The sequence below is a fragment of the Ixodes scapularis genome, unplaced genomic scaffold (assembly GCF_016920785.2).
Source record: "Ixodes scapularis isolate PalLabHiFi unplaced genomic scaffold, ASM1692078v2 PGA_scaffold2__306_contigs__length_199485367, whole genome shotgun sequence".
NCBI lineage: Eukaryota > Metazoa > Arthropoda > Arachnida > Ixodida > Ixodidae > Ixodes > Ixodes scapularis.
The window spans coordinates 40,508,951-40,535,198 of record NW_024609857.1 but is presented as its reverse complement, the minus strand read 5'-3'; the positions used below and the strand labels follow the sequence as shown (position 1 = coordinate 40,535,198).

The following is a 26,248-nucleotide window of genomic DNA, read 5'->3' as shown; positions in this document are numbered from 1 at the left end:
AGTCATCTGAAAAAATTAAGCAAAAGCTTGAAAAAAAAAAAAAAAGCAGAAAGATAAAGTGATTCCATTTACTTAGCACAACAAATGACACCAGCTTGCAGTTTGCCGAAGTGGCGCTATAAAAATTATCTCAAAACTACCATCTGTTGACAGTAGCTGGATCCACAGGCTGTTCTTATTTACAGCTACCATGTCTTGTTGGGACCAGAACAAAATGTTTCAAACATTTGGCACATCTTGAAAGTTGCTTAGCAATTAACAATGCAACATGACGATTGTACACCATTAAATCGTCGCAGCAAAACAGAGGTGATCTTACACTACACAAACGTTTGTTCGCTTCCTTTGCCCACAAAAAGCACTGCATAGGAAAACTTGGAGCAGCATCGCTTTAAAGTGAGGAAAACATTTTATAATATTTTACAATTCTTCAATCCTTCTACCTATTAAATTTTACCAAAGCTACCTACTGGATCAATTTGTTTACCTATCTTAATGATTGGACTACAGAATGTTTCATTGCCGGGTGGATGATTAGTCTCTACTCTTTGTTAGCATTTCATAATAGTGAAAGGTTTACAGCTCAACATTTCCGACTAGAAACGTTAAATTGTCTTGTTTTTTTGTAACAACAAAAAAGGCTGACTTAAAGGTAACACTGCTCGGACCAGGTTAACAAAGCTGTTATGACTAACCAACAATGCTTAAGCTTGTCCAAGCATGCGAACTTGGCTAATGTTGTTCAGCAATATAATACAGCAGCAGCACTAACTCCCAAAAAGCAGTTGTTAAAAACAATTCATACATACACAAGAGTTTCAACGAAGGCATCAGCACTTTAAAAATGTGAAAAAAGCATGTCTATCTGCTACCGAAGAGCATTATATCAGCACCTTTTCATTCTTGACTCTGAACATGAACGAAAGCCATGAATGAAGCCACGAGCAGCAGGAGATCATAATTCCAGTTCATGTGGCATGTGCCTTAGCTAAGGATTTGCAACGAAGACCAATAATCTTATTCTGAACACCACACAATTTTTCCCATTGTACATGTATTTTGTTCTAATCTCAACAAATGTGTGGCCTCGACAAACTATGGCCTCTATAGCAAATGGGCTAATCTACAGTGAATTTACTGCTGGAACACTCCGCTGGGGTGTCCATGTAAGCAAACATGTAAGATGAGTTGTGTTGCATACATGTAAGATGAGTTGTGTTGCCTAAGTATGAACAACAACACAGAAATGCATTAGGAACTCTGATGAAGTTGCATTGATGGGCGGCTTAAGGATTTCCCCTCATCTCAGCATCAAACTCAAAATGTACACATCAAAAGGTCCTAAACCACTAAAGACGTGGGAAGGCCTGTAGATAAGAAGTCAACAATTGGCAAGAATTTTTCAACGTGACAAAAAAAAAAAAGCTTTCTGCTTCACTTGACTCAAAAACTGCTAATGTTGCATCGTAACACGTCTCAAATTCGCTCCCTATAAACTTTCACATGATTCATACCAGCCAAATATTTTCAGGAGAAATGGACAACAATGTTCAATCACACAATCTTCTTTCTTTTTTTTTTAGCCAAAGCAGTACTTGATTGCTGCTTCACACATTATCAGACTTTGTCAGCAACAATCGCTTTGCTGGAAAACAGTCTTAGCTTAGAAAGGGCACAATAAATCTGCACCAAAAGTGTGTAAAACTGTCAACATTAAAATACAGGACACATGGGATGTGCATTTACAATGCAAAAACAAAAATTGCAAAAAGCACCACTGCTATACTCCGTCTCACAAGTATCTACACTGTAGACAAAGGCACAGCCATGTGAGCTTACCTCGGCGGAAAGCTTAGTTTGTATGAGAACTCGAACATAAACAGCAACTTCCAAAGCTCGCACCCATGCCTTTTGTCAGCACTGCAGATGTTAGTGAAGTAGCAGACACGTTTGTTGCATAGCAGAGCTTGCACAATTTGTCTCGTCTAAAATAAATACTACTACTACTCTATGCAGCACCACGGCTATCAAAGTACACACAACATTGCTTTGAACGCTCAGCACAACCTTTCGCTTGCCGGCAGAATACACTAGAAAAAAAGTATTGCAGAACGGCCAGCAATTATATTACTCCTAAGGACGCTGCATCATGCTCAACAAGGCACCTGCACGCATAAGCCCGCAGGACACCTTGTGAACATGGAACGATCAAATACTAACTACACTAACAAAAAGAGCACCTCTGCAGATGAACAGGCAGCTACAGTACAACATATTGAAGTTTGAATCCTTTAGAATCAGTTGACAGTCCAACTGGCTCTTCTCCTTCGCAGCACTTCCTTGAATGCCTGCAAGGGCGACTTTCACACATTTCTAAGGTCCTCAGACTGCACGCACAATGTGCAATGGGGCCCAGAATGCTGGACGGAATATGAAACTAGACTCATCGCGGACGCGCCGCTAAAAAGAGTTGAAGGAGATGACGAAGCGACTCGTGCTGCTTCACTGTTTCATAAAGTTGAGACAGCCAGCTAATGTGTTTGCTCTTTACTTGCACACATCTCCAAAATGTAATAAATATATCTGTGACATTTCTCTTCTGTTCTCTTCCAGGAACTGTCAGCATTATAGTTAACTGCTACGAGAACAATGGTGCCTCTCCTTGTTGCAGGCCCTCATATTAGAAGCCTTTAGAAGAATTTTTACCGCCCCAATCTTCACGGTCTCTCCTGTGGCACAGTTGGGAATGCAATCCGCAAACGGAACGAGGCAGCGAAAACAAAAGCACCAAGTAAATGTTTGTCTCAACTTCCTTGTCCCGTTTCTTGGCGCTTTTATTTTCGAAGCAATGCACCAACTGGCCCACCTTTCCATTCTGGAATCAAGGCACTTATGTAACGGAACATTCAACTGTTAGAGGGGTACATAACAATGTCACATGTGTCCCCTAGCATTTCTCATCCTACAGTATCCAACTGACCAAACCCAACCCACCCCAACCCACCCCACCCCACCCCACCCCACCCCACCCCACCCCACCCCACCCCACCCCACCCCACCCCACCCCACCCCACCCCACCCCCCTTTTCTTTTCCGAACCACATCACCCCCTTTGTGGCAATTACACTTGCGTCCAGTGCTCCGTGGCTGAAGATTCGTGCTGCTGCTGTTGCTGACAAGGGGTGGGGGGTTCAGCGGTTGGGACAGCTGGGGCCCGTGGTTTGGGGCCCTTGGCTCCACGCAGCACAGATATGTTGGCTGGCTTGTGGGGGACGGTGGGTTTCTTGGACGACACCCCTCCTGACAAGAATCAACTTCACGTGAGAACTTCACACCCACAAGCAAGTAGAGACCAGTGGAAAACAAATTTGTGCCAAGCTGGCACTTTCAATTAAACACTGGGCACATGCCCGGACTTCTGCAAGTGTCTGTCACCAATTTTTCTTAAGGTTCTAAGTAGGGGTGGGCGAATATTCAAATACGAATCGAATATTGTAGATTTAATATTCATATTCGATTCGTAAACCAAGTATTTGGTATTTTCCGAACATTCGTCGTAACACGAATATTCGATATTAATCGAATAGTCAAGAACGTATTTGCAAGCGTAAGTTTTGCTTTCGGTAAGCAGGGCCCATTGACAGCGACATAGCTGCATGGCGGCTTCAACCTAAACTGCTGGTGTCGATAACGGTAATCTGCGAGTTTCTGTTCCCCTGTGACACCTGACATTTTAAACTGTGCTCACTTCGCGTTCGCCTACCTGTGTTATGGCGGATGGAGGTGACTGCAGAGAGCCGTCTGCGAAGCGGAAGAACGAACGGGAAACGGCACCAAAACGAAGAGAGAAGAGTGCTATTTGGAAATATTTTGCGAGAGTGACGGCATCGATGGCGCAATGTACAGCATGCAAGTTAACGCTTAAAACGCCCACAGGTATGACAACGCCCCTTGTCAACCATCTCAAAGTACATTCTGCATTGTTGAAAGAGTATCGTGGAATTACCGCAGGTACGCCAGGAAAAGATCAACCGACGGTGACGGACTTTGTGCGCCGCACGGAGCCCCTGCCAGAAAAGAGGGTGCGAGCACTAAATAACAAGGTTGCCGCCATGGTGGCGCTTGATTTACAGCCTTACAAAATTGTGGAAGACCGCGGCTTCAAAGAACTTCTGACACAAGCCGTTCCCAACTATCCGCCCACCATCCCGCTCTACACTCTCGCGCGTGCTTGTGCCACGGATGTATGACGACATCCGAAAGAAGCTGAAAGCAGAGCTCAACAGTGCCTTTGAAGGCGGCACTACCGCTGTTGCCTTCACAAGCGACATGTGGACATCGCGCGCTAACGAAAGTTACGTCAGCTTCATTTGCCATCTTCTCACTCCAAAATTCACGATGAAGCGGTTAACATTGAACACTTGACACATGGCTGCCAGTCACAGTGCAGTGAACATCGCAACAATTCTGGACGAAATGTGCCACGAGTGGGAAATACCCGATGCATGTGCGAAGTTCATCGTAACGGATAACGGACGCAACATCCGTGCTGCGGTAAGGAGACTTCTGTGGACTGAAAGAGCGTGCTTCGCGCATACGCTTCAACTGGCGATTAATGACGCGAGATCCCGTTCGCCGGCCATTGATCGTCTGTGAGAAAGTGAGGCATATTGTGGGACATTACAAGCACAGTTCATCAGCTCAAAAAAGGCTTGAGGAGTGCCAAAAGATGGGAAAGGACGCACTACGTCTGGTGCAAGACGTGGAGACGAGATGGAATAGCCAGTATCTTATGTTGTCTCGCCTTCTGGAACTCAAAGGAGCAGTCACCATGGAGCTTGCTACCTCGGACTGTGACATTGATGGACTTGGTTCATCGGAATGGAAAGATGCTTCTGAATATGTACAAGCATTGAAGCCATTGTTTGATGCCACGGTTATTGCCAGTGCTGAGATGGTCTTCCCAAGTTCCTATGATTTTTGGTATGCTCCACTGTCTAGATAACTGTGCTGGGGCATCAGAATTTCCCGCAGAACTGATAAGATCCATCAAGGCAAGTTTCACTCTGTATGACAAGGACAAGGAAGCATGCCTTGCTATGTTCTTGGACCCACGCTTCAAGTCGACCATTTTTAAAGGAGAAAAGGAAAAATTATTATGGCTAAAAGCTCTGGTGCTGCAAGAGCTAGCCTCATGTGATGCTACTGAAGAGGCCCAGCCGGAAGCTTCAACACAGTCACAAGAGCAAGGCTTAATGCCATCAGCAGATGTTTGGCAGGCATTTGACCACTTAACCAAAAGTGCAATAGAAAGCAAAGTGGTTTCAGCTTCAGAATGGGAAGTTGTAGCGTATGCGGACGGAGGCACTGCTAAAGAGAGAAAGTGATCCGTGTGAGTGGTGGCGAACTGTAGGGTGCGATATCCAAGTCTGGCGAAGCTTTGCATCAAAAACCTGGCAATACCTGCCACTTCAGGGCCGAGAGAGTATTTTCTGTGGCTGGAGGTGTAGTTTCCTCTCGAAGGCAGCGCCTCCTACCTGACCATGTGCAGCAGTTCATTTTTCTGCATGACAACTTGTAATCTTCCCTACAACTAGAATTTTCGTTTATGTGTTTTTATTCTCGTTAAGTTTACAAGCTGTTATGCAGAAAAATCAACAGCAATTCAGCAGTTCAAAAATTTTAAAAATATCTATCTATCTGCAGTTTTGACGTGAAAATAAAAATGCTGTGAATAAATGCACCTGCCTTCGACTATTCAAAATTCGATTCGGTATTCGAAGCTAACTATTCGTATTCGATTCGTATTCGAAAATATTGATATTCGCACACCCCTAGTTCTAAGCATGCCCACTGGTTATGCAGTTGAATCCAACAAAAGCACTTGTATCGCATGCTTCGTATATCGGAAGAATTTAACCGGATCAAGAATGCCACCATACATAGATGGCTCCGAATATGGTAACTATAGTACCGATTCCACATTCTGCGACTCCGTCTAGTAACTGGCCAGCTTTGCAGGGCATACCAGTAACCACGATTTACATGCGAGCACAGTTGAACTTGCCAGTCATGCGACAGAGGGGCATTAGAGTAATGTTAGCATATCTTTCAAAGTGAAAACAAAATAGATTATCTAATGACTTGACATGATCCCACAGGGGTGCAGCCAGAAGAAAAATATTGAGCACTATAACCTGGAAGATGGGGGAACTTGCCTTTTGTTGGTGGAGAGGGTTTCTTTTTCAACTCCTCGCAGGAACTGGCGTTGACCTGAGGATAAGGCAGTCACTGATGTCAATGTGACGTGGGGAGAGGAATATGTTCGACCCGTCTTTCTGACAACTGTAACATGCGCCTCAATTGCTCTTCCCTACCGTACCTTGGAAAAGGGGTTGAGTCTCCCAAAGGCCTTGCTCAGGGTCCCAGAGATGGAGCTACTGCCCTCACTGCCACTCCCACTGCCTTCTTTTGCCTGACCTGAAAATAACAGCATTTTTTTTATTCATCAAAAGACAGATGGGGTAGTGGCAAAGACAACAGAAAGTAACGTATGAATAGTTACGTCATGAAATTATAAACAATAAAAAAAAAACTTTTTTTTTTTTATTGACTAATATTTAGGCAGATATGAGCCAGAACTACAGGAGGTACCTTTGAGTCGTGGGGCAGCTTTTGGGGAGGTTGATTTCTGGTGCGCTTGAGGCACGTCGGCAGCATCCTCCCTGCTTTCAACCTGTTATTGAAACCAATGTGTCCCAACAAAGACATAACTCAAAACTCGCAGTGTACTTGCGCAAAGTGTAGCCGTACCAGCTCACTCACTGAACTCTAAACAGCGTGCAGAAATATTTGCGCTCGAAAACTCACCTTTGGCTCGATCCCGTCGGATGAATCTGAAAACAATTCAACGTTTGAAACACATCGTGAAACTCCCTTTTCATGCAATTTGTTGCAACAAATTTAACGACATTGCAAACAGCTAGCTGAGTAAGAAAACACGCCAAAAACAACATTGCAAGATAACGAGCAATAGCAAACCGAAATATAAAAAAACCTTAGCAACAATTCAAAATTGTTTGAAATTGAGAAACTGGAACACACAGAAGAGCTGCATGCATAAAATGAGACGATATGTGGGTTTACGGTAAAAAGTTACATCTTTACCGCGCCAGCATGAACTGGTATTTTAGTGCGAAAGAAATAACTGTCCCATGGAGCGGACCGGCATTATCAGCTTTTGAAGCCGCACCAAACGGCACCTAAATTCCCTTGTCCAATGGAGCAAAGCCTCTAGTCTCTAGCAGCGTATTGATGGGTAGACTCCCATTGGCTGGCGCACGGCATAGTTTTAAAGAATGCCACCACAACAATGCTACGGCGCAGCGGCCCGACCGACGGTAAGAGGGAGCGGCTGGCCGCAAAGCCTGCCCAGGCAGCGCGGCGCACAACTTGGAAAAATATGCTATGTATACGAATGCTTTCACATTCTGACACGTTAGCAGTCTTGAGCGTCTTTGCAGTTTCTCAATCCCAGACATTGTCTTTGCAAAGAGCACTCGGCACACTAGAAAAGTTCTCACCAGTGGACTCGAGAGGCGCCTGTCTCCTGGATCGCGGTGGAGCGGCGGGTCCCCGCAGGCTCGTTGAAACGTTGTCCTCCGCGACCACGAACCTTCGCTGCGGCCCCTGGGCCGCACAAGGCCTCTTGGGTCTCACAACCACTGCATACTCGGCAGGGACGCTCGTCTGCTGTTGCAGGGGCTGCAGCTGCTGTCCCCGAAGAGCTCCGTAAACGCCGGCATCAGAGAACGAATGCTGAAGGGCCTTGGTCGGGTGGGACACCTTGCCCGAAGCAGATTCGCGAAGGGGCGCCTTCCCGGGAGGTCGGTACTCCGAGTGATGCTTCACTATCCCCGCTCCACGAGGCCTCGCCTCGTCTCGAGGAAATTGGAACGCCGGCGCATGGGCGGCGTATACGTTTTCGTAGTCGTGCTGTGTCTGCTGCACGCCGGCGTGCCGCGGATGGTACAAGGGGACGAACGGAACGGTGCCGAACGTTGGCATGGGGACGGAGGTGAAGTCCACGACCTCAGAGGTAGTGGAAGGGCCTTGAAAAGGTCGCGAAATGGAGGGCCGCACCCGCGGTTGAGGCGGGACCTGGTAGATGCTCTCTGAAGGCTGGCTCTTTTTGGGCGACACGACCGAGACAATGAGGCGGCCCCCGTCGTACCTGTTTCCGTAGTCGAACGTGCGCGGCGGCTTTGGTGGTGGGTTAACCTTTGAATATGTCATCGCTTCCGGGCTGTAGCAAGGTACGAACATGGGAGGAGACTGTGTCGGGTAGATGGTTTCGTACGCCGGCAGGGGATGCTTGACTTCCGTTTTGGCCACCATGGGAGACGGGTGTCTGCGAACAGCCTGAAAAAAGCCGACCGGAACACGTCCCACGTCGCTGCCGACGTTAAAACCCTGGTTGCAGGTTTGGAACCCGGCGAGATTTGCGCTCTTGGCCAGCCCCTTCCCATAGGGATCGTCCGTTTCGGTAGCGTCGCTGGATTCCGCAAAGAGCGTATCGTACTCCGTCCCCGACCTCTCGTCCTGCGTCGTGGCAATATCCGACGTGTCTTGGTCCGACAGCGCGTTTTGTTGCACCTGTCTCGCGGACTGGGGCATGTCCCGACTGTGAGTGCGGAAGGCCGAAGGAAGAGTCGCCGACTTCTCTTTGCTCGAAGCATTTTCCACCGCAGATTCCGGGACTTCACCGAGGGTGTCGGGTCGCTTGGCAGACGCATTGCCCGCTTCGCTCGGGTCCCGCTCCGTCTGCTTGCATTTGAGTGGCTGTCCGTCCCAAACCTGCTCGTATTTTGGGGCCGGAGCGGCGGGATCGTTGAAGGACTTTCTGGAAGTGAGGTCAATGATAGCTCCCCTGGGGTGCTGGCGTATGGTGTTCTCAATCTGGCTCAGGTTTTCCTTCGTTTCGAGGCTTACATTGGTGTAGCGGGTGTCCCCGAGACGCAACATCAGCTCGTTCCTCGCCAGAAGCATGTCGGAGACGTTCACATAGGTATTGTTCAGCGCCGATATCGGAACCGGCTGCACCAGAGGCTTGGTCGGCTTCGTCCTCTTGGGCGGAAGCCGCGGAGGCTCGTCTGCACTCTTCCTGGGAAGGAAGTCGTAGATGCTACTCCGCTGCGGTTGAAACTCCTTCTTGACGTCATTCGAGTTCCGCGGCGGCGCCGAAAGAGTCTGCGACCTTTTCGCCGCCTCCGAGCTGCGGAACGGGACGGGAGCGTAAAGAATCTGCGCTGTCCGCTTCTTGGTGGGCAGCTGCGGAGGGAGGTCGCGCTGCTGGCCAAACTTCACGACCGTGTCGCTCGAAGGAGAACTCTTTGCAACTGCCAGAACGCTCTCGGAAACCTGACTACCATTCGTCGTCCGAACGCCGAGCCCGACCAAATTCGAGCTGCTGAACGACTTGTACAGGCCGTTCTTCTCCCGGACCTCCCCGCTCCCCGTCCCGTACCAGCTGACCGGAACATTGTGCTCTTTCGCATTTCCATCGGTGCGAGCCTCTTCCTTCTGCACGGGTGCCACAGACACCTTAGTCCGGGCACTGGAAGGCGCCGGCTTGGTGCTCTTCCTGGAGTTCGCCTCGGTGGCCTGCCGCTGGCTCTTCTCCTGACCTCGGAACTCCTTCGCCTTCCGGGCGGACGGACCCAGGCTCTTCCGCTTCGCAATCCATGGCCTGGTCGCAGAAGCCTGCGCAGCTTGCGCTCCGTCGGGAACTTGCGCCACCGACGGCTGTCTCGGTGCAACCCTCTGACTGTAGCTCCGAAACACGGGCCGCTTTCTGGTGGTCTCCGCTCCGACGAGGTCGTCCGAATCCGACTTCTCGAAGAGGGCCTTCAGCCTCGCGATGCTTGGCCGCCGGATCACGGTCGCCTTCCCGACGATCTTGCCGCTCCCTTCTTTCCGCTCTCCGGTGGTCGTCGTCGCCAGCGATGCCACGTTAGTAGCGGAGAGGCTCCGGGTTCGGCACAGCGCCGCCGCGAACCTGCTGGACTGTTCTTCCGCGACATTCTTCTTCTTGCCGAGGGACTTTCTGGGGATTTCGTCCTTGCACGACTGGCTGTCCTCGTCGTCCGTGATCACCGAACTCCGCGAGCTCCCCCTTGGGTCAGAAGAGGAAAGGATTGAAGAAGACGTCTCGTGGGAGTGGGGTTCTGGGCTCCAGGAAAGCGAGCGCTGGTCGCGTTGGCTCCGGCGAGCATCTCTCGCTTCGTTGCTGCCGTTTTCTTGAGCTGCAGCCGAAACCCCTGTTGGTTCTTCGCCGCCGGATGTCACTTCTTTCTCCTCGTCACACTTCTCGTCTGCAACGCCATAAAAGTAGATTAATATGGAAACCAACCGGTAGTGTAATGCCGTTTGTGCACTTGCTATAATTATACGGCTGGATGGATAGGACGATTAAGGCTACTACATATGTATTCTTGTGAAATGTCTGATATAAGTCAATTTTATGCCGTTCGATGCGAAAAAAATAACTTACCAATTGCCTTCCAAAACATAACATTCACAACATCCGATCATTGGCAAAAGCATCCACGGTAAACGGAAACTAAGCCACAAGGAATCTGCTAGACCAAAGCACACCAGAATGCCACAATCCCAGCAAGTTATAGAGGACAAGAGCACTAAAGAAAACGACAGACAAGAGGAAGAATGATAAACACCGCAGATTTCTCTGTGGTGCTCACCAATCTTCCACTTGTCTATAGTTTTTAGCGCTTTTATCCTCTACAATGAATCCCTAAATAGCTCAGGCATGTTCCCTTTCCCTCCCAGAAAATTAAACTGCCCACTGCATCGGGTCTCAAGTATAGTTCCAACGAATGCAGGTATTCTTTCGGCACCCTCTAGCACCGCATTACCGATTGAGTCGCAAAAAATCATTAACGAGACTGTATTTATTTTTTTCCGGTGTTTTGTCATATTGAAGAGTTTCTTAACAGCCGTTTAGATGCAAAATTCCTCGGTTACTTCTCAAAATTGCTATAGAGACCCTTGAGAGCAGACCGGAGAGAACCCTCATAGCACCCATTTAACTCCCTAAACCTCAAGAGTAGAACTAAGAGTAGCATGCAAATGTATTACACTTGTTTTACTCCGTGCAGACGATTCTTAGACTTTTCCTGGCGTGCTGACCGATAAAGATTGGTTCACACATCCGCATTTAAGTGTTCACGAGTGCATTGCATTCTGTTAGACACACCAACGCCATATATCAGGCAGTCCAGCAACACTTCCGACTCGCGTATAAATAGACTGCAGGCCTTGCAGCAACTATAAACATTACATTTGCATGGTGTTTCGCTTTGCTGGGTTATATATAGACCGGCACGCTGTTTACAAACAAGCCCGCGTTTGCCCACACCAGGTAAGGGCACTGCGCGTGCGCAGAAACCAAATTCGCGTGAAGGGAAGCGTCTGCGCATGCGCAGTGCCGTCGACAGCGCCATCGCAGCTGCATGACGTCACGGCCGCGTGCTGGTCTATAGAGACACCCCACGCACGTGATACGCGAGGGTTGGTTGCTCCGCATGTCGGTCGCTCTGGCAGTAGTGGCGATTGGTGTGTCGGCTCTTCCGGTTCAGACTTAACGCTTATCAAAATTCAATACAGAGTATGAGAGCTTACATCAAATGGTAAATGCCCTGTAAAGTACCTCTGCTTCGGAATTCCCGCCGAAACGTCGCAGAAGCACCAAAATGAAACCAAATGAAACAAAGGTGACAACTTTCGCCTTCAATATTTCCGCTAGATGCTTCTAAACCTGAACATATTGGAAGCGCTATACGTGCTCCCGCTAGATGACTAAAAAAGCAACTTGCGCAGCGACCCTTTTTTTTTTTTTTCACACTACCATTAATTTGGAAACAGAACCCGACAACCGAGAAACGTCTTTTGGGGAAAAGAAACTGACTGCCAAAGGGTCGAAGGAAAGGAAGTTCGGGGGCCAGCTCACGCTTCTCCTTGTCCTCCTTGGAGCCGTCCTCAAGCCCCAGCTCGTCGAGATTCTCGTAGATCTTGTCGCCGTTGCCCTCGGGCGGCCCCTTCCCTAGGAGGGGCTCCCCATCCTCGTCCAAGTTCTCGTACGTGTGGCTGTCTATGACACGGAGCTGCTGCTCAAACAGCGCTGCCACCACCCGGTGGACCAGCACATACTGCTCCTGGACATACAGAGACGTCACATTGACAAGTCCCTCAGGTGCGAAACGAGCATGCATCACTGGAGCAGTTCACGAACAAGAAGACGAGGTCAAGGAAAAGACTCTACAAAAATGCGATTGAGACAAGAGCTAGCATTTTCATGAGAAAACATTCTCGCTGTCCAGTACAGCGCTCCAGTCGACTGGGATGATCTTCTATCCACGTGCTCTTCGGGAAAATAGAAGCAAAGTATCGTTCATAAACAATGTGTTGATTACTCCAGTAAATACGGTTACCACACAAAACTGATTAACCGTGATTTTCAGAAAAATTCTGCCGTTAAGTGAAAGCTTAAAACTGTGAAAGTGCTCAGAATAAATGAAACAAGTCAAACAAGCTCCAAACAAGTGGTTCTCAAATGGAGGTTTATTGACTTTTTGGGGTGCCCTCAGCCCTCAGTCAAGTCGACCAATAAAACATATCTGTTATTGATGCTGGTTGTCCCACAAAGCCAAACAGACTAAACCATGTGCACCGGGTGCACCGGGTGAGTAGGGTTCACTATTCTCCATTTCAGGGTTTCATAACAGTTCTCACACATTTAGTTTCCTTCATTTACCCCTCTATCATGCTGAGTGTCCAATACCCCCGTGGATGAGTTCCGTCATCCCTTCTGCTGATCCAGAACGAGTCCCCGAAACATTAGCAGTTGACAACTACTGCTCTGAACAAACACATGTAGCTTGGCTTCACCCCAAGAAGTTTCTCTTACCTTCGTCTGCACCATCGCTATCCTCTGCATCCGCATCTCTCGAATGATTTGGTAAAGACTAAAAGCATCATTGAGTTTCTGCAAAAACGAGAACAAAAGATGAGGTTAGCTATTGCATTATTCATCTATCGACTCGTCCGTGACAAAGCACTCAGTGCATTCTATGTACACTGGGGTCTGCACAGAAACTGTTTTAGCACAATGCTCTGACAGTTGAGCAAAAAATAATAGAGAGTGCAGAGATGTGGCCATCCCCCCTAATGTTAGGCGGAAGCATGTTGTTTATCAGTGTAACGAGTTCTCCTATGCTCCCTCCACCCACTGGAACTCTGATACGCGCGCTTGCAGCCAAAAAAACTCAAAATCTGCATGCTTCGACGTTATCTCAGACGTAAACCGAATTCGAAGAGTGTTGCTATAACGTTGACCGCTTGACAAAACCAAGGGATGTCTCACGGTGAAAACGAAGGGTACCACTCACCCCCACCCGCATCAGGCCCCAGACGTAGTCGATGGCACAAATGGTGCCAGTTCTCCCACAGCCAGCACTGCAAACAGACGCATCATCCCACAAGACATTAACAAATAATTTAAAATCGGGGGGACGTCTAACCAAGTCCTAATTGGGAACTCTCCGTTTCGACGCCTACTCGGCTCTTCTTCGGGGGCGACTGTGGCGACCGCCATCGTCGTCTTTCACAGTGGTGCATTTCTTTTTGACTTGGTGATGTCTCGAAGCCATGTGTACTGGCTAGAGAGAGGACCCAGATGGCCCACAAGCCAATATCAACAAGTGAAGGGCTTCTGCCACAACCAAAGGATGGCCCCCGTAAAGAGAAAGTGCAAGGTGTCCGTGCGGGAACCATGTGTTCCCCGTCTCCCTATCTAGGCCTAGCACATGCAGGCCTTGGGGACCGCGATGGCAACGCCTTCCCGGTTACGAGGCGAGGCCGCATTCCTCGAAGAGGGCGGTGCCTTCCTGGCCTTTTTGGGGTGAATCTGCTACTGGCACACCCTTGGGAGTGATTGTGGACGTGACCCATCTGCGGGCTAAGCCATACCACCAACTCTGGGCGTGTACATTTCCCACAGGCTATATAAGCCGGTCCCAAAACCCCCGAGGGGGGGGGGGGGGGCAGGAGCCGAGGACGGACAGGCTCTGGTCCTTGGAGCCTCTTTCTTTTTGCAGCTTCCCCTTCCTTAGGAATCTACCTAATACAGTAGCGTGGGCCCCTCGAGCTGAACCTGTCTGATACAACAGCACCGAGCTTTTTAGCCTTTTCCTTCATTTGTTTGGCCGACGGGCAAAGTATGCTGGCGAGACGCCAATAGACCCGCTTGTTCAAAATTCCTGTGTTTCGGGGTGACTCCTCTCCATCAGAGCCTGCGGCAGTCTTTCGCTGTACCTGACCATACCAGTCCTCAACAGCGGGCTACAGAGTGGGATCGGCCTCACGATGCAAGAAGGTAAGTGAAATCCCACATCGTTTACAGGATACCCAGCACAGAATGTCTAGCCGCATACATTGCCGAAAATAAGTACTCTCAACGGAGGACACACCAACACCAGAACAATGTTTGCAAGCTCGACCACGAGCGCAGCTTGGTGTGACGTCAAAGACCACCGTACTCACTTTAAGAACACCCGCACTCTCAACGTTGAAACCAACCACCCCACAGAGACTTTTCTCGGCATTGTGGCACATAAAAACCACGCCAGAAAACATAAATAGATTTCTCAGCACTTCACCATCCGCCTACGTTCAAGTGCTTCGAGACATCACCAACTCGAGAAGAAATACACCCCTGTAAAAGAGCCTGTAATGAAAGCTCTGCTCTCAACCACCATCACCACAGTCACCCCTGAAGAAATGCCAAAATAGGCATCGAAACGCAAAGTCTCCCAATCAGAGCTTGGTTGGACGTCCCCCCCTTTTGATTATTCCACCCAACCGGACTGATCTCAGTCGAATGTTCAAGTTCAAGACATCACCCAGGAATGCCAAAAACCAAAATCAAGCGAACACAATGTAGGGCTTCAGCTTAGTTCCCCCTCTAACAACGAATTTCCTGTTTGGGAAGTGAGGGACATTACCACCAATTGGCCAAATACTACTGTCTGTCACTGTTTAGAAAATCACAAATATCTCTTGTTAAGTACTAGAAAGACCCTTCACAAATAACATATGCCGCCTTGTAGAGTATGCATGATCATAAACCTCAACGTTTTGCAGCCTTTCTAACTGCTGCACTTGCGACCTCAAAGTTCATTTTTGAGCAAGGGCACTGAGAACTGCCAACTTCTGCAATGAGCACAAGTCTTATTGGTGGTAAAGAGTAAGAATGTAAAGCAAGACCTTGAGCTTTCCTAGCTACACTTACGCTCATTTTACATTGTGATAAGCTCAGCGGCAGCTTACCAGTTAGGAAGGACATATTTTCAGAATAAAACAATGGTACAACTGGCACTTTAGACCAGCGGAATAATCAACACGCACATGCACAAAAAAACTGAAACGAAGCTACATTTTATTAATTACCAAAAGTTTACAGTAACTTTGTGAAGTCACACAGCACAACATATAGCAGGGCTGGCCAGGATGACCCGGCCTAAGAGCCGCAAACAAAACCACGAAACTTCCAAGAGCTGGGGGGGGAAGGGTGGAGGGGGGGGGGGGCAAACATTTGTTTAGAGCAAAAAACGAAACTCAAGCTACTTTCAATCTATCCGACTCAAAAGCAATCCAACTGTATGTAAGGTAGCAGTAGCACAAGACTACCAAACAGAAACCTGTCTTTAGATTTAAAACGCGTTTCATTTCTCTTTTTGGGTAAGTGCTCATGTGACCGGGAGGGAGGCGGGGAAGTGTGTACATGTGTGTGTGTGGGTGTGGAGGGGGCTGGGGGGTTGGGGAGGGAGCCGCGAGCCGCTTTTTAACACGCAAAGAGCCGCATGCGGCTTGCGAGCCGCAGCTTGGCCACCCCTGACATATAGTAAAGTCCTTGGGATTAAAAACTAAATCGAAAACCTGTTAAAGGAACAACAAAATTAATTTTTGGCAGGGATTAAAGTGGGATATTACTTATTGCATATTGTTTAGTGTGCCAAAATAAAACTAGTAAACAAGCATAGAAAGCCTAAATTTTGCTTTTCGGTACAAAAATTTGAATATATAGCGGACTATTTCGTACACCTTCTTTCGAAAGTTCTCCGCCTTTTGAGTGTGATGCATCTGCGGTGCCCAAGCAAGTCAGCCGAACTCAGCTCACCCATTGGACACAAGCACTGCGTCACTCTGACGTATGCGCTCGTAAACAATCAATCCGTCGACGAATATTTGAGTTTGAATTCGTGGCCAGGTACTAATCATCACTTGAAAATAAGAAGTTGCATGATGTGCTTAAAAAGCACGGTGGAAGCTTGGAGCCATCGCCTCCAGTGCCAAAACAGGTCACGACCACGTGATTTCTCATTTCACTTTTGAGTTGAGAAAAGCTACGGAGCAAGAAGTTGAAAAATCATTTTAAGGTCCCTGTAACATTTATCTTTGTCATCATTTTGTATTTCAATTTAATTTCCTCAATAAGTTGACAAACACATCTGTCGAAACATTAATGGTATAACAGAAGCCTTTGTTTCATGGCCAATGTCAGAGTCACAGAGGTCGACCTCCAGTTCCACATTGGTAAAACCGATCAATTGGCGAAACATCTGAGTAAACCATAAAAGTGTGTCAGTCTCAACTTGGTCAACCGGTTTGCGCCAGGTAGTTTGCGGCCTCTTTCTTCGTACGCACTGTACCGTGACAAGCAACGCTTGCAGCCTTCTCTTTGCATCCGAGAAAGGCTGCCTCCGGGCGCGCAGCTCACCTGCAGTGGACCAGGACGGGAAGGGCCTCGGACGCCTGGCAGTCCCGCACCAACCGGACCAAGTCCACGATGGGTCCGACGGACGTGGGCACCCCGTGGTCTGGCCACGACCAGTAGTGGAACTGGCACAGGGTGCGCTCCTCGCTGCCGCACCGGGCCTTCAGGGTGCGCAGCAGGAAGTCGGGGCACACCTGCTTCCACTTCACCTGCGCCGCAACGTGCCCCCGCCGGGTGAGCGACTTCGACTGAGCCTTGGACGCATTTTCGACCGGCGTTTTCAGAGTCCCAGTCGCAGCTCATTGACATGGACACCTCTGTTCCCCCATAAAATCACCCGTAATGCAAGTTGCCCGCTCGTCTTCGGAAATGTCTATATGGGGGGGGGTGTCCGTATCAACGCGACGGGACTGTATGCCGCCCACGCGTCGAAAGTGGTCTCAAAGTGGCTGCAAGTGATGTTGCAGGAGCCACTGCTGTCAGACGTGCTGACACATGTCGCAATCCTGGCGGCTGGTCGTAAAAATCCCAGCAAAAAAGGCGACCGAATGCAAGCGGCGCAGTTACCACGGCATCTCAACTCCTGGTTGCCCTAGATGCCGTGAACTGCCAAACTGGAGAGAGACATAAAGCAGACTGGGTACCTGCCGCATCTACCTCTGCCTCTGCGACGTAGCCGGGACTGTGGCAGGTATGAGCATGGCAGTTTTACGACGCCACCAAACAGAAGTTAAGAGACCACAGAAAAGAATGCAGCAGACCCAACAGTCCAAATGCATTCCTGGCCCCACACCTCTAACTAACAGCAGACTTTTTTTTATAAATGTTTATCCGGGCGCTTTATACGGAACGGAAGTAGACATTTGACTAAAGGACCCATAAAGCAAAACATCAGCTACCAGTCGCGGGGCAATCTCTTTTAATACCTTAAAACCCTCGATTTTCGTGGCCCCGATTTTTTTGTGAATTGGGCAGCAGGGTGGGTTGTGTTCACTACCATCAAGTTTCACGAATTCTAAAGGCTGAAATTCGGCTCTCTAGGCAATAGAGTCATTCGTGCCCTCTAAAGTTCCGAGATTTTCCAAGTCGCGAAATTCACAAAGATGAGGGCCTCGCAAACGTTATACATGGTTTGCACTCGACGTCAGTCCGCCCTCTTTCTGGTGGCCAGAACCACATTGTTAACACAGCGGAAGCTACCCTTTTATGCACCCTTACCCCCATTATGTCCAACCAAATGACGTCAGTGCAAGCTATCTATAGTCGGTCACAGGTTAAGAATTCAAGGGAAACTCCTCCCAACTCTTTCCACTTTAGCAGGATGAACACCAGAGAGGAGGCAACCTCCTTTCCAGCGCTCGCGCTGTCACCTGTCGCCATCTATCAAATATCTACCCCTGTCACCACCTGTCACCAACTATAGGAGTTCCCTCTACAGTATTATGCTTAGTTTAAACACCGTTCAAGTAAAAGGCAAGGTCTCAGGGGCCCCGATTTTCTCAGGATCAAACAAAGGACCGTTCCTTGTCACATGCAATTTCCGACAGCTGCATACAAGAATGTCTATTAAAGGGGCACTGACAGGGTATTTGTGCTCGCCAAGGTTTTTATTTGTAGATGACATATAAGAGCCCAACTACCCAGATCACGATTGGCTGCTCGATATTTGTTTTCTTTCCGCCTGAAAACCACCGATCGAGAACTGGCCGGTTTGAGTAACAGTCACTCTCTTCTCCGTGCTCACGTGCCATTTTCTATGGTTTAGACACAACCACCAAATGTAATCAAAGTCGTGGGTCATCGAAGGCACACGCTCAATACTAAAAATAGAAAAAGAAATATGATAGCCATTTTCTGTAGCTTCTAAAAAGCTGCAAATACGTCTATTGAAAAAAAAAAAAAAGGTGCACAGCCACGTGATTTCTGGCAACGCTCTCCTCCTCCTTTACATTTATTTTTCCTCCCTAGTCCAGTTTCGGTTTCAAGAAGTTGTGCTTTTTACTTACTAAAAATATATGTGATGCTGCAGCAAAATATGATTGGGTAATCTTCTGAAAAAATGTTAAATCGCCTAGCAAAAAATTTTTTAAAAAATTTGGGGGGGGGGGGGGGGGGGGGGGGGGGGTGACAGTATCTCTTTAAGACCTATTCGGGTGGTAAGAGGGCAACTCACCAACTCTACTGTGATATTCCCGTACTGTTTCTTGTCTCCTTCGCTGGGCCAGTATCTTTCGCACTTGTACTGAAAGGGTCGAAGGCAGAGAAAGAGAGTGCAACATTCAACAGAAGGTCGAGTTTGCAGAATTCAGGGGTTACACAGGAACTGAAGACTCCCACTTTTTAACCCCAATACAGGATTTGGGCTGTACTTTAATTTGCTTTCAAAAAAAAAAAAAAGAAAGAAAGTTATTTGACTGTTTAAAAAGCTGCATTTCGCAACAGAAAAGCAATTACTCTGAGCCCGAAAAGGTTACGACCGGTCGCCTCAATAGTGAAAATCCAATTTACCCCAAATTTTGTTTCCAATCTTTTGTTTGATCATTATTCTACTCCTATATTTTGTAATACATATATATGAAGACATCCAAAAAAGAAAAAAGGTACAGAAAGACCATTACCCTCCAGTTTTCAGGAGGAAATTGGGTATAATTCCAATCCTTAAGACCCTGCTCAGATTACCGTTATTGCATCGAACTTGGTCTAACCCGGAAACGAACCATGCCACGTTTGCACGTCCCAAAAGCCAGCGTGGGCTGCGAGGAGACGCAGCGCCGAAACGTTCCGACCGTATACCGACCTTCCCGGACTCCTTCTCGTTGCAGGCCATGATGATGACCTGAACCTCGCACTCCCAAATCATCCTCCAGAAGTCCATGACCGTGGTCGGCAGCGGCCCCTGGGACGCAATGTACGCCCTCGAGCCGCTGGCGCCCTGCAGGGAATTCTTGTCATTGAGGGTGGGAAAAGACGCATGACAAAAAGGAGTCAAACCCAAACGTTGTAAAAGGTAAAAGCCATTAATTATCAATTCAGTAATGTGTTTTCTTTGGTTTTTTTTTACTGACATACAAGGATTTCGCCTTGGACTAAAACCTGTTCGGAGGCTTTGCGCGTGTGTTCTGATATGGCAATTCTTAATCACTTGCAACATTTGCAAGTTCTTCAACTTATCTACACCAACTCGATCATGTTTACAAACAAACCAGAGCGCCCCTAGCAGACCGGACGTGGTGAGAACCACCGCGTCCGGCATCAACGAACTATTGAAATGTGATGTTGACAGCGTAGGTGCGAGTCCCCGTGCTCTTTTACAGATTCAAACTATTGGAATGTGATTTTGTCAGTGTAGGTGTGAGCCCACGTGCTCTTTTACGCATTAAAATTGTTGATTTTACGTCTTCCTAGCAATGTCTTACTGCTTTAGTGGCCTGAGCGGAATTACAAGGTTCATTACACCGTGAAACTTCATGGAAATAATCTGACGTGCGGTGATTCATTCCACCTGAACACCGCAGAATGGCCGCTAAAGCCTGATTCACATGATGAGACTCTGCTCTAGAGGTCTGCACAGGAACGGGCCAGCCCGCGGGTCATGGGCCGGGCTCGGGATTTGCGGCGACATTCATGAAGGGCCCGGGCCGGGTACAGCATTCAAGTCTACAAGGCGGGTTGCAGCGGGCCAAAAACAAAACTGACTTGATTTTTTTTTTTTTTTTATGCGGAGGGGTTGGGGTGGTTGGGAGGGAAGGGGAGTTGTTTTGCAGAATGAAGTAAAAAGATATGATAAGGCACAAAGAAAAAGAAAAAAACAATTGGGGTGCGTGTGTCGTTTTCGTCGCCGGCGGCACTGCCATCGAGGAAGCGCTCCTCCCCATCCAGCGCCGACACGAATGAGATACACAATGCTCAGTGCACACCCTCACAGGCTCGCGCCATCTGTGCCTACAAGTGCGTGCGTCCACAATATGAGTAAAGAGATACTGAAGCGCCTTTGAGACCAAGGTCTCAAAGGCGCTTCTTCGCCTAACCACTTTCTGGCAAACCATCGGAGGAGACAGCGGTATTCTTTTGATGATAATTTTTTTTGTCGGTTGCGCAGGGCGGGAGCAAGCAATTTAGTATACTCCGTTCACTCCATAGCCGAGACTGTAGTGGGAGCTACGTTCTCGCCGGACCAATCAGCCGCCTCTCTCTTATCCCCTGACTCGGCTCTCTGCGCCTGGGTATGGGCTGGAGCGTAATGACGAGCCGAAAAAGAGGCGCATGACTGGTCCAACAAGGACGCATAGCTTCCATCGTAGTCTGGGTGAACAAAGTATAGTTTGTTTTTTTTTGTTTTTTTTTGCACTTTTAACTTGGGGAGACGCATTCCTTCTTTTGGAACTTTCTGACACATCAAGGAATGTTTTTCATGTGTGTTTTTACAGTAAACATTTATTGCCTATTGAGTTGTAATGTAAATATATGTGTGACAATAAAGAATGATGCCGACTTTCAAGTACACCGTAATAAATATGCGCAGTAGTGGCAGGCGAGCCTGCCATTCTGCGTAAACTCTGCTTGATACTGGCAAAAATGAAACGGGCCTGAGCGGGCCTGTCTAGTTAAAGTGTCAAGCCGGGCCGGCTGTCGGGAATCGACAGCGGATCGCGGGCGGGCCCGGGCCAAAGTAACAGCGGGCTGTGTCGGGCTCTTAAACATCAACCCGTGCAGACCTCTACTCTGCTCACTATTTTCAGTCGCCCTGCAAAAGCGGAAATTTTCGGGCTGCAAAAGCGCAAAAGCGATTGAGCATCGCAGCGATGCTCAACGTCAGTACTGAAAATCGCAAGCAACAGACCAAGTGAATCAGGAAATCAAGTCGCTGATGGCCATAGGTAACAATGATCAACATCTCCTTCAATGAAGTAGAGGGGCTTAGAGCGATAAACCGGCAGCTGAAAGTGACACCCACCCAACCGCCACCATGTTGTACATTTTTTACCACTTACATGTGACCTTACAGCTTTATGTATAAATTCTAACAAATAATTGCTTATTGATCTTTAATAACAGTGCCAACAAGATAAGTTATGTTTCGTTAGTTTTAGGTCCAAAATGTGCTTTTACGAGAAAAACTCAGGGAGCTTCGCACTAGATGCCGTCAACTGCGATGCTGTATTTTGTGTTTCTTACACCGATCTCAAGGGCTAACAGTATTGAAAAATTGTTTATCGTTTATTTTACAGCGATCGCAATACAAATCTCAGCTCAGTTTTGCGTAAAAGCGTCAGGATTTGGTATGGTTACGTGACTAGCGGTCAAAATTGTACAACATGGCAGCAGTGGGGGGGGGGGGGGGGGTGGAGCCATTTTGCCTGGTGAACGGGATACCAGTTTATTGCTCTAAGCCCCTGTACTTTGTTGATCTTCTGATATCTACTGTTTACACCAAGCCTACTTATCCCAAACAACCTTCAAACTTAAGTCTTATGAGGCCCGTACTTACTTCTTATTACAATTACCGGGTCAATGTTTGGTGTACGGGCCACTGTTCTTTTAATAAGCAGACAAATTTTAAAGAACAGACGACAGTTTGAGCGTGAGGACACACTAAATGTGGTCCGCGGCTTGTCCGGACAACTTGACAATGTTTCTGCGTTCATGTTGGAACAAAACAAATAAATCTGACGACCAGAAGTATCCAAGAGTTCAACCCAGAGTGCTTCCTGCACAAGCAATCATGGTTCGACAGTGTCTGGTTTTCCCTTTTCACAGCACCTATCCACATTCTCGGTTGAACCGAGCAGGCAGAAAACATGTGAAAACTTATCTTCACACCTTCCTGGCTCTTTTGGTACAGCCCCAGTCGCAGCATTTCGATGAAAAGGCAGGTTTAGTCTGGTTTCTTCCAAAACAATGCAGGAATGCCCATCCCGCATAGCGACTTCTCCCCACACTTTCAGACTGGAAGTGCGCCCAAGGTTACATCTGTTACATCACCGTGACGTGATGTAACAGAGTTAAGTTGGTGCATATGCACCCCGTGCTCACCCAAGTACCTCTCCTCTAAATATTTTGCTTCAAGTAGACATTCATAGTGAGTCAAAAGGAAATGTGACCAAAGATCAATGCATTGTCACGAATAAAAAAAGAAAAAAGGCAGACTACAGCTTTGGATAAATTATAGCTAGACATGAGAGTCAAATATTTATGGTAGTCAGTACCTTGATCATGTTGGCATTGATGTAATCAGACCCAGGAACTCCAGGGTACTCCGAAAGAATGACTCTTGAAAGGTTGTCTGCAAACAAAGTTACATTTTTATTTTTATCTTTCATTGAAAACTTGGATTGCTTTTTACTAAAATGGCTACTAAAAAAAAAAAAAAAAAAAAGGTTAACAGCTTTAGTTGTTCTTAGTCACTTGTAAACAACAACAATGAGTTTAAGGCCTGTTATCTGCGAAATTTATATTATGAAAAATAATTGGTCGTCAGAGAACGAAATCAAAAAGTGTACCTACATGGCAGAATGTCCTTGTATCTGTTCTTTTTTCGATTGACTTCTTTTTGACCTTCCGTGCAGGCATATTCCGGGTCATGCTTGAGCCGCTCGGTAAGTTCTTTCAGACTCTGCAAGAAAAACCGCGCACGAACATTTCGCAACGAGCTTCCCTTTCCCGCTCCTCCATCCGATGTAACTGGGTCCGCGATGAACCGCATCAACCGTAGCGCGTGATCACAACCAGTTTTGGAACCACGAGCCGCTAAGTGTCACTTGGAACGAGAAAACGTTACTCCTGGCACGAGGAAGCAAATAGGTGTTTTGAAGAGTAACCTATAGAGAAATGCATCGGCTTTACTAGCGTTCAATTGATGCGGAAAACAGCGCATCGAACGAACGCGAGTAATTAGAGCACTGTGCTATTTTGGTGTTCGACTAGTGACCCAGTTGTCAAGTGCACAGAGAAAGGTTACGCGAGGTTGTGTCGCGCTCGCGGCGTTTGGTCCTTTTCTGTGACATACGAGAGATCGCCGTCGACAGAAGCGAGAAGAATGACAGCTTTGGATATCGGTATTTACCTGAAATTCGGCTTCGAAGAGGTCGTCCCCGAGCTTCTTGCGTGCTTCCAAAGTTTCAAAGTGATTCAGGAAGTTCTTTAGAACGACTTTCAGCGGCATGACACAGTCCAGCAAACATGGAAACGAATGCATGAATGAGCTGTGCCTTTAGCTACGCGAAAACACGCGTTAATTTTGACAGGATTAGTGGAATACCAACATCGTTGTTCCTACGACGAAAACAATGCCATGAGATATCCGACGCGTAGGAACTTTGGCTATGTTTGGCTGTTTGTAGTTCCGGCCGTATCACCCTCTCGCTGCGATATAAGAAATAGGTCGCCGTACTTCGTGAATGAAGTACGCAATATTATAAACTTATGCGCAACCAACATTTGCAGTACAATTAAAGCGACCTCCATAAAATGAACCAGTCACATTCAGGACCATTACGGTGTCAACTTGAGATTTGTGAAACATTTCTTTATATTTTGCGTCGTTGCTTCACAATGCCGATGACGCTTGAGTGACTTCTCTACGTCGTGACGTCATGGCAAAAAGCGGAACTTGCCTCTTGAGCAAATAAAAAGATTTATTGAGCAAGCATTAAAAATTACTCGTCGAGTTTAGGTCGTAGCTTTCGCTTTGTATCTCATTTGACCGTCGTTCAAGGTTCAAGCAGCGTTCTTCACAAACGATATGCTCGGCTCTAAAGCGATTTTTTTGTTCAGCTGTCGACGAACCCTGACACAACGTAAACACGTAAACGCAAACCAAACCAAAATAATCAGACTCGCTCTCGTCTGTTTGATTGCGTTATGGATGGGCTCCGTTGATCCAGTTCCGCAAGGTTAAAACCCTCAACCTGTCGTCTTGAAACCCGTCGAAGGCGTGGGCGGAAACGCCCCAAATGGCCCGCAATCAGTGATCGTGTGCGTGACGCCTTTCGAACGAACGCCGCGACTGCGCGCTATGTGAGCGGATACCCACTCTTGCCTGCCGTCGACAATGAAATATGTCTTGCTCATCACGCTCGCGACGTTGGGCGCGCTGGGCATACTCGTGATCTCCATCTACCTTCTGAGGAGGGCGAGGATTATGAACTGCGAAGGGGCCAAGAGCTTCCGCTACATCCGACTGAGCCAAAACAGCGAGCGCGTGACGGAAAGCCAGTGCCTCGTCGACGTCTCGACCGAAGAGGACGACGACGAAGACGACGACGAGAGCTCGTCGCCGGCTACCATCGACGTCGAATCTCGCACGGCGAGTGTCGTCAAAGCCAACGGCCAGAGCGCCTACAGGAGGTCGTCAGCCGTCGCGGAGAACGAGACCGACGAAGAACTCTTGCAATGAAGCAGACAATCCAGCAACGTCCATCGTCCGACCTCGCGTTAATTTAATTAACTGTCATCGGAATCCAGCGACGGGCGCTACCGTCTCGGTGCTGTGAACCTTTCAGGTTCGGCGTTCGTCTGTGTAGGTATAGCACCCGATTTCCCTACTTTATTTATTTATTCTGGGCTTTGTTGCTCTTCGTTCGTACTATCAAGTCGTGTAAATAGTAGCATACAATCATTCCCCACACACACACACCCACAAAAAAGTTTTCGTTTACTTTACGAGGGCGTTTTATACCTTGTGGTCGAATGCTACGGTACAATCCACGTTAGCCGTCCTTATTAGTTGTGTGGGTGTTAGTGGCACAATCCTTGTGTCCCTGTATTATGAGGGGGTTTGATACTGAAATGACGACGGCGTTTGTTTTCGTGAAACGAATCTCGCCACTATGTGCCCTCCCTTGTCTTGAGTGTTGTGAAAATGTGTGCATATAAATGCGTTAAAGCAGCGAAGGAATTAAGTCTGTATCGCTCCTCGTGCATTCCCGACCTCATGGATCGTTGTACTATTAGAGAGATGTGGTGTCACAGTATGTCGTACCTTCTCAGCATCGAATAGCACCTAAAGATATCTCGGACAAGCCCCCAACAAGAATCAAGCTCATTCATTTTGAATATTTTGCAGATATGGAAGACTTGCTTCCAAGCTTTCACCAGATAAAGCCTACCATGCCTTACCTTTTCAAGGAAAATATGAACTTACCACATTTGGGCAGCAATATTTGGAATCTTTATGGCATCAAAAATACTTGAGACATGGTTGCATACCTTGAAAGGTTTATTTGCAGGTGAATGTTTTTCCATTAAGGCACTTTTATTGATACCGTAAGCAGCACACGTTTCTGTTTTGTGCATAGGTAGGTCGTAGCGCAGTGTGTTGCCACTTTGCACTTTCTCAAGACGAAACTTGCCAGTCCTGTGGTGTGTCACGCATGAAGTCAGAGAGGACAAAGAGAA

The 26,248-nt window shown here is 47.7% G+C and overlaps 1 protein-coding gene across 2 annotated transcripts; it reads right to left on the bottom strand.

Annotated features, from left to right (window-relative positions):
* Positions 1-1,201: 1,201 nt before the first annotated feature.
* On the bottom strand, positions 1,202-24,159 carry LOC8026584. 2 transcript variants are annotated; one of them, XM_029972335.4, is made up of 16 exons: positions 23,916-24,151; positions 23,357-23,465; positions 23,059-23,135; positions 19,650-19,784; positions 19,026-19,094; positions 16,856-17,061; positions 13,467-13,533; positions 12,986-13,063; positions 12,029-12,233; positions 7,584-10,373; positions 6,871-6,896; positions 6,655-6,736; positions 6,383-6,480; positions 6,219-6,273; positions 3,070-3,300; positions 1,202-2,984 (listed from the first exon to the last, which is right to left on the bottom strand). In XM_029972335.4, the coding sequence occupies exons 1-15, from the start codon at positions 24,045-24,047 to the stop codon at positions 3,122-3,124; spliced, it is 4,308 nt and encodes a 1,435-aa protein (XP_029828195.3). In that variant the 5' UTR covers positions 24,048-24,151; the 3' UTR covers positions 1,202-2,984; positions 3,070-3,121. The 2 variants fall into 2 exon arrangements, with proteins under 2 accessions (XP_029828195.3, XP_042147755.1); XM_042291821.1 differs by lacking the exons at positions 1,202-2,984; positions 3,070-3,300; positions 6,219-6,273 and having other exon boundaries at positions 6,389-6,480; positions 6,655-6,896; positions 11,987-12,233; positions 23,916-24,159.
* Between the last annotated feature and the right edge of the window lie 2,089 nt (positions 24,160-26,248).